The sequence below is a fragment of the Platichthys flesus genome, chromosome 6 (assembly GCF_949316205.1).
Source record: "Platichthys flesus chromosome 6, fPlaFle2.1, whole genome shotgun sequence".
Taxonomy (NCBI): Eukaryota; Metazoa; Chordata; class Actinopteri; order Pleuronectiformes; family Pleuronectidae; genus Platichthys; species Platichthys flesus.
The window spans coordinates 3543256-3557113 of NC_084950.1; the positions used below are offsets into that span (position 1 = coordinate 3543256).

At 40.9% G+C, this 13858-nt stretch overlaps 1 protein-coding gene across 1 annotated transcript; it reads right to left on the reverse strand.

Moving 5' to 3' along the window:
- Positions 1-2377: 2377 nt before the first annotated feature.
- On the reverse strand, positions 2378-13402 carry LOC133955592 (myosin heavy chain, fast skeletal muscle-like). Its single transcript, XM_062390502.1, has 41 exons — positions 13301-13402; positions 13103-13143; positions 12317-12538; positions 12094-12237; positions 11850-12006; positions 11732-11759; positions 11545-11656; positions 11362-11454; positions 11209-11272; positions 11029-11127; positions 10831-10934; positions 10564-10702; positions 10324-10442; positions 9809-9958; positions 9546-9716; positions 9150-9450; positions 8956-9020; positions 8783-8870; positions 8544-8661; positions 8334-8457; positions 7934-8070; positions 7592-7847; positions 7256-7498; positions 6999-7175; positions 6773-6918; positions 6578-6668; positions 6089-6478; positions 5846-5972; positions 5646-5764; positions 5368-5564; positions 5075-5258; positions 4827-4992; positions 4550-4674; positions 4114-4422; positions 3807-4010; positions 3583-3708; positions 3330-3500; positions 3139-3243; positions 2944-3039; positions 2711-2842; positions 2378-2475 (listed from the first exon to the last, which is right to left on the reverse strand). The coding sequence occupies exons 3-41, from the start codon at positions 12521-12523 to the stop codon at positions 2455-2457; spliced, it is 5805 nt and encodes a 1934-aa protein (XP_062246486.1). The 5' UTR covers positions 12524-12538; positions 13103-13143; positions 13301-13402; the 3' UTR covers positions 2378-2454.
- Between the last annotated feature and the right edge of the window lie 456 nt (positions 13403-13858).

Sequence of the window (13858 nt, forward strand, 5' to 3'; positions counted from 1 at the left end):
AGTTTTCTCATTCAAGTGTTAAAATTACTTTCTCAGCAGGTATTAACCTGCATTAATCTAAACATTTTTTTTTAATCCTTCATGCATCTAAACCAAGTATTTGGTTGGCATTAGATACATTTTAAGGGCTTCATTTTCTGCCTGTTTACAAGTTCATGTTCCACCAGTCCAGAATATTACTCCTTTGGTTGGAATTCAATTTAATTGGGAGTCAAATTAGAAGTAATTCATTATTAATCATTGTTATTATATTTTGATGGTAAATCTGACATTTTAATGGAACATTTTCATTTGAGTATTTGTATAATTGTAATGTTTCTATTCCAACAGGTCCAAAATATCTTCTCCTGATATGCCAAATAGAGCAGGAATGTAAAGTAATCTTTTCAATGTATGATTGTAAAACTTAAAGGGGACATATGATGCTCATTTTACCACAGTTGATATGATTCCTTGGGGTCTTAATGAAATGTCTGTAACATATTTTGGTCAAAATACCACAAGGATCATTTAAAACAGCACCTTTTTACCCTGTCTAAAACAGCCCTCCACAGATTTAACTGTTTTGAGTGCCCCGCCCCCCTCACCCCCGGTGAGCCTGGCTGCGAGAGCCCCAGCTCCCCAGTGCAGCCCCGCAGTGGGAGCAGTGGGAGCAGTGGGAGCAGTGGGAGCTTGAGCTGGCGCAGCAGCAGCATCCTTCCACACTGTTGAGTCAACGTTTAGAGGTGTCCCGGGGGTCCCTTGTTTATGTGGCCACTTAAATGTCTGACGGGTAGCAGCAGCGAGCTAACGCTAGCCGGGGAGCCGGGCTCCCCGGCTAGCGTTAGCTCGCTCGTCCAAGGCCATATAGGCCTCGCTCGTCCAAGGCCATATAGCGAGACTCCCTACCAGTGATGTCGGTAACGCGTTACTTTGTATAGCGTTACTTTGTAACGAGTTACTCTAATCTGACCACTTTTTTCAGTTACGAGTAATCTAACGCGTTACTATTTCCAAACCAGTAATCAGATTAAAGTTACTTGTCCAAGTCACCTTGCGTTACTATTTTGGTTTTTGTGGTTAAACCGCTGGGCACAACCTGCGGCTGGGGGAGCAGTCGCCCCGTCGCCCTCCTCACCACGCCGCCGGAGCGTTTTTTTTGGAGGGAGGTGCTCCTCCGCGGTGCGGGGGCTTTCCTTCTCTTGGGCCGCGGAGCGGTGTCCGTCGGTGCTGCGGAAGGCGGGGACCGGTTGGAGGGGACCGGTTGGAGGGGACCGGGTACGGCGGTCGGCGGCAGCGACTCTGGACGTGTGTCGGTCCCGTCAGATCACCTCAGCTACAGCGCCCGTCGGGGGAACCCTCTGTTCGCGCGGGGGGGGGGGGGGGGGGCCTCCGGCGGTTTCTAATAAAGTGAGTGTTGGCTAAACGGTTGTCATTTTTATGTTTAGGCGGCGGGGGTGTTGTCGGCAGCTGCTGAATGTAACTAATAAAGTAACTTGTGATCTAACTTAGTTACTTTTAAAATCAAGTAACTTTTAATCTAATTTAGTTACTTTTAAAAGCAAGTAACTTGTAAAGTAACTAAGTTACTTTTTCAAAGTAACTATGGCAACACTGCTCCCTACATGGGCATGGTGTGACTAAGATGTTTATTTCGGTAGTAATCCCAATCTACGCACTCTAGCGCATCGTTTCTGACATAGAGGAACCACAACAAATTGCGGGAGTTGTTTTTGTCCAGAGTTTTTGGGACGGTAGACATGCCAGATACCCAAATTAAACTGGAGAAGCACTACAACAGTGGAATTTTCATTATATGTCCCCTTTAAACAGTAGAAGTTTGGTAATATAGTTTCCTTGAGCAGTTCAGTTTTGCCCAATAAAGTATTTTGCTGTAATTCACTGTTAAATGTACGTGCCCATGAAATAACGTGATAGAAACAGTATAGTATGTCATAATGCTACCCAACAGAAAAAGCATCATGAATTATTTGAAATTGTTATTTTAGATCAGTCATGGCTAAATGCTCCTACCAAATAAAGACAGTAATGGTGAATTCACAGTATATTTTGACAGCTGTTGATTTCTTTCCAGGTTTATTCAAATCCCAATTGACACCTTTGTTGCTGCATTTGTAAGATTCTGTGATATATAGACACAATAAAATAAATGCTAAATTGTTATTGATACCTTAAACGTCAAAGGCTTAAGAAAACACAACATTGGATTAATATTTTTGGTCATTGGTGACTTCAAGACAGTACCCAGAAGGCAATTCATAGTGTATAAAGTGTAGAAGGTTGTCTAACTGTGTGTAGGATGTTTTCTAACAGGGTCACAAATCATCCATATCTCATTTGCTCTCACAACACACAATGAGTATTTAATAACACAGAGTCATTTAGAAAGAAAAGGTATTTTATTGTTGTATATTTCACATCATATTATATGACTGAAAACAACTCAATAGTCCTTTATTCAGCTGCCTCCTTTCCCTGTAACAAGAGAAAAAGAAATACTGATGTTACATATTTGCAAAGAAACAACACGCTTCGTGCAGATATAGAATTTTCGTATGTTCTGGATTTTATGAATTACTGTCTACTCTAAAATTCACCATTACCATGAATGTATAACCTTGCCAGCGCTTCGATCATGTTCCTTTCAAACATCTTTAACTTGCAATTTTTTCTCATTTAATTTGTTTACGACAAAGAATTGTATATTTACCTTTCCAGAGTCACGGGTCTTGGCTCTCAGTTTGTTGACCTGGGACTCTGCAATGTCAGCACGCTCCTCAGCCTCCTCTAGCTCATGCTGAACCTTCCTGCACTTGGACAGGTGGACATTGGCCTGCTCCTCCTGGAAGACAATGCATTGTAAAATGTTTAGATGACCAGCAAATATACTGCGTATGCAATATGACGTAACTCTAATCATTTTTAAATAAAGCTTTTGCTTACCGCTTCCTCACTATGCCTCTTGTAGGCCTTCACCTTGAGCTGCAACTTGTCAACCAGATCCTGCAGCCTGGAAACGTTTTTCTTGTCCTCCTCAGTCTGTTGTTGAAAATACATAGATTATAGATTTAAATATAGATTGTTAACAGGGCAAATGAGATTGATTTGTACAATTTAAATGTATTAGAGTGACTCTACCTGGTAGGTGAGCTCCTTCACTCTCCTCTCGTACTTGCGGACACCCTTAACAGCATCTACTCCACGTCTCTGCTCAGCCTCAATCTCTGACTCAAGTTCACGCACCTTCAGAAAATTTGTTAGAATACAAGTGTTTTGTATGTTTTCATACTTTTCATCATCCATATAACTATCTTTATTAAATGTCGTACCCTAGACTCCAGTTTCTGGAGCTGCTTCTTGCCACCCTTCATGGCCAGGTTCTCAGCCTCATCAAGGCGGTGCTGCAGGTCCTTAACAGCAACCTCCAGGTTCTTCTTCATCCTCTCCAGGTGAGAGCTAGTATCCTGCTCCTTCTTCAGCTCCTCAGCCATCATCGCAGCCTGGAAAACATAATATTTGATTTAGAAACGTCGAAAAAAGGTAGGTAGAAAGTATTGATAATAAGTAAAAACTTAAACGTACATCAGTGATGGCTTTCTTAGCCTTCTCCTCTGCATTCCTTGCTTCCTGAACAGTGTCATCAACTTCACTCTGGACCTGGACCAGGTCAGCCTCAAGCTTCTTCTTGGTGTTCAGAAGGCTTGTGTTCTAAAGGATGAAAAAATGAAGTAACTTAAGTAATCAACATTTCATGTAGTTTAACGTTTCATTGGTTTTATATATTGAAGTACTGTATAGTTGTTCACCTGAGAGTGCAGCAGTCCAACACGCTCACTGGCATCCACCAGCTCCTGTTCAGCGACTTTGCGACCTCTCTCTGTCTGTTCCAGAGCCACTCTAAGTTCCTCAATTTCAGCCACCATCAGACCGTTCCTGCGATCCACCATAGCAGATTGTTCCTTAAGGTCGTCCGCGGCTCTAACAGCATCATCAAGGTGGAGTTGAGAATCCTAGTGAAATGATGGCAGGAAAATATACGAATGAAACTCAAAATGTACTATAGGTGCACTCACTATACTGTAGTTTGTACAATAACATTATATCTGACAATACCTTCAGCTGTGCCTGCACATTCCTCAGCTGCTTCTGGGACTCAGAAGCCTGGCGATTGGCATGGCTGAGCTGAATCTCCATCTCATTCAGGTCTCCCTCCATCTTCTTCTTGATTCTCAGGGCATCGTTCCTGCTCCTGACCTCAGAATCCAGAGTGCTCTGCATGGAGTCAATCACCCGCTGGCTGTTTCTCTTGATCTGCTCCATCTCCTCATCTTTTTCTGCCAGCTTCCTGTCCACCTCACCCTTGATCTGGTTGAGCTCCAGCTGAACACGCAGGATCTTAGACTCTTCATGTTCCAGAGTTCCCTGATGACATCATAGAGTTAGATTTTCGGTAGTCCTTACCATCAGGGCTTTCAGCCCAATATACTGCATTTTCCTAGATATGTAATATTTTCTCCTCAGAAAATCTCCCTGGATAAAACAAACATACCTCAGCCTCCTCAAGAGCTGTCTGGATCTCAGATTTCTCTGTCTCCACCTGCTTCTTGGACTTCTCCAGCTCATGGATGCTCTTGCCAGTCTCACCAATCTGTTCAGTCAGATCAGAGATCTCCTCTGCAGAAAGAAACATATTATATATCGTCAAGCCTGAAATGTAAAATATAAACACTAGCACAAAATGTGTTGATTATTATCAAAGACAATCAGGTAGGAACTCAAACACAAAAATATGAATACAATATTCTCCATGTCAGGTGGGAACTCACGTTGCAGGTTCTTGTTTTCACGCTTCATGGTCTCCAGCTGATCCAGAGCTTCCTCATAAGAGTTCTTCATCTTGAACAGCTCAGTGCCGAGAGAACGAGCCTCCTTCAGAGATCCCTCAAGCTCTGACTGACCCTCCTCATACTTTTGCTTCCAGTCTGCCAACACCTAAATAACACAATTTATTGTGTTCAGATAGATATTCAGCAATACAAAGACAACTAAAAAAAACTTTGTGTGAATTGGCCACCTTGTCGAAGTTCCTCTGCTTCTTGTCCAGGTTAGCAGCCAGCCCATTAGCCCTCTCCACATCAATCATGAGGTCCTCCACCTCACTCTGCAGCCTCTGTTTGGTTTTCTCCAGAGAAGCACACTTGGAGTTCACAGCCTCAATCTGCTCCTCAGCCTCCTGCAGACGCTGAGCCAGCTTTTTCCTTTGAAACATTTGCAAATTTTCTCTCAATAAAATATCAATATCTTGTAAACTTTTAAAATATATGCAAAGAAAAAGTCGGTTAATTCAATTTTTTGAATGTTACTCACTTGGACTCCTCAAGTTCCTCAGTGCGCTGAATAGCATCAGTTTCATACTTGCTTCTCCACTGAGCCACCTCACTGTTGGCCTTGGACATTCCACGCTGCAGCTCAGCCTTGGCCTCCTGCTCCTCCTCAAACTGTTCCCTCAGCAGGTCACAGTCATGGCGGGCTGATTGCAGTCCATGGGCAAGAGCGTTCTTGGCCTAGGATAAGAAATATTATTGAACGTGTAGAACTTTAAAATCTTATTCAACGAGGCAAGGACAAACTGAGAGTTTTTTTACCTTAACTTCCTCTTCAATCTGTCTCTTCAGCTCTTCAATCTGTTGAGTGAAGGCCTGTTTGCCTCTCGTCAGCTGGGACACAAGAGCCTCTTTCTCTTCAATTTGACGGCCAAACTCACCTTGTGTGAAAATGACACATTAGTTTCTTTTCAGTTTCTGTTTGATCTTTCTCAAACTGAAGATCTCTGTCATTTGCATACCATTTTCTGTCAGGAGACGGGCTTTCTGTGCACCCAAGTCATTCGCTTGACGAACAGTTTCATCATTCTTGGTCTTCAGTTCACTAAATTGGTCCTCAAGAGTACGGCACATCTTTTCCAGATTTCCCTTGAGAAAAAAAGAACAGAAAATAAACATTTAAATTTTAACACAATTATTTAATTTATAGTTTTTTTATGTATAAAACATATATTTAACACTGTAATATTTCATTTAATTTGAACCTTTGCTTTGGCAACAGCCTCCATGTTGCTGGAGAGGTCATCAATCTCCATTTTGTATTCACTCTTTTCCTTTTCAAGCTTCTGCTTGACACGCTGGAGGTTATCGATCTGCTCTCCCAGCTCAGCAACGCTGTCAGCCTGCTTCTTGCGAAGAGCGGAAGCAGTGGCTTCATGCTGCAGAGTGGACTCCTCAAGGTCACGACGGAGCTTCTGGAACTCAGCTTCCCGCTTCTTGCTCATCTCAATCTGAGCAGCAGTGGCACCTCCAGCCTCCTCTAGCCTCTCACTGATCTCCTCAAGTTCCCTGGAGAGGTCAGCTCTCTGCTTCTCAACCTTGGCACGAGCAGCACGCTCAGCCTCAATCTCCTCTTCCAGTTCCTCAATACGGGCCTGTTTCAAGTATATGTTTTATTGTTTAGTGAACATTAAATGTGAAACACAAAAACCTGAAAGCATTTTGTGTTTGGTTTAACACAATATGTTGATTACCTGAAGCTCCTTGATCTTCTTCTGAAGCTGAGATCCCAAAGACTGCTCATCCTCAATCTTGCTCAAGAGTTGGCTGATTTCAAAGTCTTTCCTGTGAGAGCGACAAAGTTCATAGTAAGAGTTCATTCATGCTATTGAACATGACCAAAAACATGATGGTTATTTGTAATAGGGAGGGAAACCAAATTTGGATACTTTTTCATTTTCTCATCAGACTGTTGCTTGTCATTCTCAAGATCCATGATGGATTCCTGGGCCAGTTTCAGATCTCCCTCGAGCTTCCTCTTGGCTCTCTCAAGGTCCATACGCAGTTTCTTCTCTTGTTCCAGAGAACCCTCCAGCTGAACATTGAGACATTGAGATTGTGAATATAATGCTAAAGAATCTTGTTTTGTCAACGTAAGTGACTTTGTAAACTTACATCATCGACTTGCTGCTCAAGCTTTGTCTTGGCCTTGGTCAGAGTGTTGACTTTGTCTTCCTCAGCCTGCAGGTCATCAAGAGTCTGTTGATGAGCCTCCTGAAGGGCTTTCTTCTCCTTAGTCAGCTTAGCAATGCTCTCATCTTGAGAGGCCATCTCCTCTGTCAGGTTCTTAACCTATGTTTGCAAGTAAAATGTTACTAAACACATAGTAAACATGAATTTACTTAAAATGCTACATTTTCATATTTACAAACCTTGTTCTCAGTGGCGTGTTTCTCCTTCTCCACCTTGGCCAATGTAAGCTCCAGATCGTCAATATCCTTCTTGAGCTCAGAACATTCATCTTCCAGCTTTCTCTTTTTAGCAGTAAGCTCAGCATTCATTTCCTCTTCATCCTCAAGTCTCTCAGATGTTTCTTTTAGTTTGGCCTCCATCTGAATCTTGCTCTTGATAAGTCCCTCACATCTTTCCTCAGCATCTGACAGATTATCACTTTCCTGTGTCATTGCATGAACACATCAAGTGTGAGCCCATCATTATTTGAACTACAAAACATGAACAATTGAAGGTACAATCTGAGATTTACTTACGGATGCCACTTGGAGCTGCAGATCGTTCTTCTCTTGCAGAAGAGACACCATCTTCTCCTCTAGTTCCTTCTTCTTGGCAAGGGCAGTAGCCAAGCTAGTTGTCATCTTATCATAGTTTTCCTTCATCTCAGACAGCTCCTTCTCAGTTTCAGCACTCTTCAGCAGAGGCTTGATCTTGTAGTAAACCTTCATCCATGGCCAATGTTTGACATTCATGAATGAGCGCACGTTGTACTGGATGGTGTAGATGGCTTCCCTGTGAGGGAGAAATTGTCATGAAAATGTTCCTGGTTATTTTTCACAACATGTCTTTGTGTCCAGACTTTATTGTTTTCAACTTGCCTCCTCTCCGTCATCTTCACAAACTCCTTTCTCATGACATAAGCACGGCAGAGAGCCTGAGTCATTGTGACCAGAGTTGCAAGCTTTTCATCTCTCATCTCCTCAAGGGTACCCAGCAGACCAGCCTTGAAGAACACCTGAACAGAAAACCGAAAATATACATGAACTTTCAGGTATCCTAAATTGTTAAAGACTCGCAAGGCAAGGATGCTTTATAAATGTACACATAAGATAGATGCTTTGAAACTATACCATTGAGGAGTAATTGCTCCAGGTACATGGTCTAATTTTACACCAACTTAATTTAATGCTGATTATCAGACATACAAACAAAATAAATAAGGAAAATCAACTTCCTTTGTAATTATACCAACAATAAACAAGGGAGCATGGTGCTTACCTTTGTGTGTCCAAATCTGTACTGGTCATGATCAACATCAATCGATCCAAGCAGCTTTTCTGAAGCCTTCTTGTTGTCAATGAACTGGCCCTCAGGAATGACACTGGCATTCAATACCTTGTACCTTTAATACAAAGTTATTGGTCTCTGTAAGTATTTTTTGGAGTTTGTGACAACATTTTGAAATGTCACAAATATATTCATTGGTACCTCTGCTTGAAGTCACCATATTGGATTCTGCTGGGGAAACCTTTCCTGCAGATTCTGATACCCTCCAGCACACCGTTACACCTCAGCTGGTGGATGACCAGGAAGTTCTCCATCAGTCCTATTTCATAAGAGATTTCATTATTACTTTTGTGAATAGTTATACTCCTCATTGAACCAGCACTGAACTGAAACCATACTAACAAAAAAACATGCCATTCAACAAAGAGTTCAAATCTTACCTGGAGTCTTTGACTCATTGGGAATCAGACAGCGCACAAAGTGAGGATGGGTGCTCCTCAAGTTAGTCATTAGCTTGCCCAAGTTTTCCTGTAGATGCAAAAGAGTTAGTTAGTTAGTTTGTGTATAACTTAATGTGTGATGTTATTTCTTGGTTTACAATGCCAAAGCTTACCCTAAACTGTGAAGACACAGTCTGCATAGATCCTCCCTTCTTCTTGCCTCCCTTCTTTCCAACCTCTGTTGATCATTTCAAGTAGAATTATTTTATGAGAAACTGAATACATACAGAGTCAAATTGCTACATTGAATAAAGAGTAATACAATATTAAAATATGTTTTAATTGAACAGTTAATTGTGTGGCATACCCTCAACAACAGGTGGATACAGGCCAACCAGCAGTTTCACTGATGACTTCTGGTACAGCTGCACAACAGAGTCATTCAGTGGGTCCTTGTTCTTGTCCAGCCAGCCACAGATATTGTAGTCCACTGTACCAGCATAGTGCACCAGGGAGAAGTGGGCCTCAGCCTTGCCCTTTGCAGGTTTTGGCTTCTCAAATGCTTTGTTCTTGCCAAGATGCTGATCATAGAGCTTATTCTTGAAGGATGTGTCATCAGCCTTAGGGAACATGCACTCCTCTTCAAGGATGGAGAAGATGCCCATTGGCTAGATGAAAGTACAGAGAGATAAAGTATATCATGAAGTGACTGGTGTTTTATAAGGAGAATTTCATACAATATAATCATAAGATTGGTGTTTACCCTTTCAATCAGCTCAATGCAGGCGGCCAAGTCCATACCGAAGTCAATGAACTCCCAGATAATACCCTCCTTCTTGTACTCCTCTTGCTCCAGGACGAACATGGTGTGGTTGAAGAACTGTTGCAGTTTCTCATTGGTGAAATTGATGCAGAGCTGCTCCAAGGTGTTGAACTGTGAGGTGACAAATAGTCAGCCTGATGCTCATAGATAATAGGAAAGGATTTGTCTTATTTTAATAATAAGTTGAAGTGTATGAAGCTTACATCAAAGATTTCAAAGCCAGCAATATCCAGGACACCAATATAGTAATTCCTCTGCTGCTTAGTGTCCAACATCTGGTTGATACGGACGACCATCCACAAAAACATCCTCTCATAGATGGACTTGGCCAGGGCAGTCACTGAGTTGTTCACCTGAAGAAGAATGTAAAAATATTTTTTCCCTGAAGGCATCTGTATAGTTGTTTTGTAAAATGCTGAGCTACTGTATACCCTATATAGGTATAAAACTTGATTTTTGCGATTAATAGTCAAGAAAAACATAACACAGCCAGTACATCTCAATCTCTTTACATCTCTGGACAGCTTAAAAAACGACTCAAACACCCACTGTTTACGAAGGCCTTTGGCCTTAGTTAATGCCCCACTGTTCCATTAGTGCTGTTTATTTATATCATGTTTTGTATAAATTACTTTTTCTTTATAGATATATGTGTATCATTATAAAAACTATGATCACTATGATATTACAATTATAAAAAGGAATACTTTATATTTACCTGAGGTACAGTCTGTCCCTTGGTGACATACTCATTTCCGACCTTCACTCTGGGATAGCACAGACCCTTCAGCATGTCAGCGGAGTTAAGACCCAACAGGTAAGCAACCTTGTCCGCATCTGAAAATGGTTTTATTATTCATTATATAGTATTGTGTATATATTTGTGTTCATGACAGAACAAAAACCTGTGTGATTGAGAAATTCTGTTGTTCACTTTGATATGATTTCAGATAGTCACCTTCTGTGCCATCGGGTTCAGCCTGCTCCTCACGCTGCTTTTGCTTGAACTTCATGTTACCATGGTGGATCACAGCGCCAGTAAACTTGTAGATGCCCATCTTCTCCTCAGCAGTGAAGCCCAGGATATCAATAGCATTCTGTTTTCAGAAGATACATTTTTTACAAAACATCTCCACTTTGGAAATGTACATTCATAAAATCACTTTGGATATGATAAACATCAGCTATATGAAATATGTTAAATATTAAAACCTTGATCACTTACATCAGTGGCTTCCAGCTCAACTTTGTCATCAATGCTGGCCACAGTGATCTGACCCATGCTGATCAAGGGGTAGTCGTAGGGGTTGGTTGTGATGAGTGCCGCCTCTGAATATTAAAAATATAATGAAGATTAAATACAGGTTTTCACAAAAAACAATCAGCATATGTTTAAAATCATGCAATAGCTTAATCTGTTTACCAACTAGCTCCGGCTTGTGGTTTGTCATCATCTGGTAGAAGATGTGGTAGCCTCTCTCTTGAGAAAGCTGGTATGTCACTCTTGACTTCTCCAGCAGATCTACAAATGTTGATCATCAGTCACAACCTGATCAGTCCTGAATTTCAGTAATCTACACTTGCTATGTGGATTGTTACTTACATGTCTCAATGTCAGCACTGGCCAGTTTGCCAGTTGTGCCGAAGTGGATTCTGATGAATTTACCCTGTTTAGAAGATAGAAATTGTTGTCATCTCCCCACATAACCAATGTCTAACAATAATTTAGTCTTGTACAAAATAACCCCATACTTACAAAGCGAGAAGAGTTGTCATTCCTCACAGTTTTGGCATTACCGTAGGCCTCCAGCAGGGGATTGGCTGCAATAATCTGATCCTCCAGTGACCCCTATAATCCAAGAAATTAAATCAGAAAATAGCTTTCTTGCTGAACATCTACTCTACTTTACTTGTGCTCAATGGTGTCATCACTACATACCTGATACTTTTTCTCGCCCTGACTTTTTTTGTCTCCTCCTGCCACTGCGATTGTGGCGAAGTACTGGATGACACGTTTCGTGTTCACAGTCTTTCCAGCACCAGATTCTCCGCTGGGTATGAACACAGACTTATAAGAATTTGCTCAACATATTGTTTCTAAAGAAAATCAAGAGATATGAACTTACGTGATCAAGACAGACTGGTTCTCCCTATCTGTGAACATAGAAACCAAATTAATTAAACATCTCTTTCAGTAAAACATCATTCTGCATACTGCATACAAATTCTACAATAAGGACATACCAGTGAGCATGTTCTGATAAGCGTTGTCAGAGACAGAGAAGATGTGGGGTGGAGCCTCCATACGCTTCTTGCCTCTGTAGGCAGTTACAACTTCAGCATCGTACACTGGGAGCCATTTATAAGGGTTAACAGTGGCACAGAACAACCCAGAGTAGGTCTGAAAGTGTACATAGAGATAAACAGTTAACTCCATGTTTAGTTTTTGATTTCAATATAACTTATTGCGCTTTAAAGAGTGTCTTACGTAGATCATCCATGCTGCATAACGCTCTTTGAGGTTATACAGGACAGAGGCTTCATTGAGATGGGTCATCATGGCCATGTCCTCAATTTTGTCGTACTTGGGAGGGTTCATTGGATGGACGTCGTCTTCTTTAAAGACCTTCTCCTGCAACAGGACATTGGTTACATTTACAACTGAGAACACATACATTATTTTCAGTTGAGTCTTATTTCATGATACAAACCTCCTGAGTGTCCAGGACTTTGACGGTGATCTTGCCACCATCTTTCTTGAGGATAGTTCCCTTCAAGTACAGCTCTTTGACATCGGCCACATAGCAGGCGGCTTTGGCATCAAAAGGTGCGCTTTGAGCCTCAATTCTCTCCCTCTCTGGCTTACGCAGGTATATGGCTGCTTTGCCATAAATGGCCATCTCCGCGTCCGTACTCATGGTGGCGGGTTATGTCTGTGTAGAAAGCCAAAAAACAAAAATCTTAAACTGATGACTGACTCTTAATATGATTTAACACTGGCTATGTGCATCCATACTCATTGAGATTATACTTTCATCACTACATATGGCCTTTGAAGCCTCTGTGCTATTGCTGCTACCTTAAGTTCATGTAACTGACCAAAAAACTGAGTTAAACTATTTAATTTACTTCAGGAGCTGCAAGTGAACATAGGCAACTTGACTTGCTTGAAGTTCTTGAAGGGCTAGTTCACCTTTCACCAACATTCTTATTAAGTCTAGAAATGAATTAGCCTCTTGAATCAGAGGTGACATTTCTTCAAACAACTCAAGCATGTCCAGTTGCCTAGGGACACTTCTTTTCGACTTTTGAAGATACTATGACTGAGAGTCTTCACAGACATTTAATAACATATCTCTATTTGATTTTGTACACTACAAGTGACATGACTTGAAGTTGTTGTGATTAGAGTCACACTAATCATAGTTTTGACAAAACTATCCAGTTAAATTCAATGTTTCACACAAACTGGACAACAATAAAAAAGTAGTTCATACCTGCCCCTTTCTATGTCAAACTTCCTTTATATTTCACAATCCTGTGGAAATCATAAAACATATATTTAGTCTTCTGTGAAACTTCATGAATGTTTATCTTAGTTTTGTTGATCTTGCTGTTTAATTAGTATCAAAGAAAGTTCTCATATCTTTATAATAAACAATAAATGCTCTAAAGCAGATTGACGATACACCTACCAGTAGCAGGAGTCTTCAGGGGTCCTCTACTAACACTCTTAGGTTTGATTCCACTCCTTATATTAGGTTCAGATTGCGAATGATGCCAAAGTTATAAGGGGGAGATTTCCAAATGTGGTGTTGATAACCGGTACAGCTGTAGTCTTAATTAATATATCTAACATTTTAGTTGTCAGGGAGTCCAATTCATCTTTTATGAGGCATCTACATATCCCCCATATCAGTTCTGTTGCCTTGGCCATGATTAACATTGTAACATTCAAATGCCCTTCGATACCACTATGCAATGTTCATACAGATTTGCTGTGGTTTTAATATGCACATGGGCTTCATAGTGGCTTGTTTTTCAGTCATGCTTGACGCTATACTACAAATAATGAAACTTTCAGTTAATCTCCAATGAACATTTTGTTTTGATGTTTTTTCCATCACTCCTCTTATAAATTCTGGTTTAAAATGGCTGTTGTTGCCCTCTGCGAATCAATTCACAATGTTTTGTGCAAAGGATCATCTACTTCACTCAAGCTTTTTATATTAGATTTTTTAAAGTGAAAAAAG

Excerpts from the sequence above, each read along its gene's own strand:
- LOC133955592 (XM_062390502.1), bottom strand. The coding sequence starts at position 12,523 with ATGAGTACGGACGCGGAGATGGCCATTTATGGCAAAGCAGCCATATAC. Across the intron at positions 7,176-7,255 it reads AACACGCCACTGAGAACAAG|GTTAAGAACCTGACAGAGGA; the intron begins GTTTGTAAATAT and ends TTGCAAACATAG. Across the intron at positions 5,765-5,845 it reads CCGTCTCCTGACAGAAAATG|GTGAGTTTGGCCGTCAAATT; the intron begins GTATGCAAATGA and ends TTTTCACACAAG.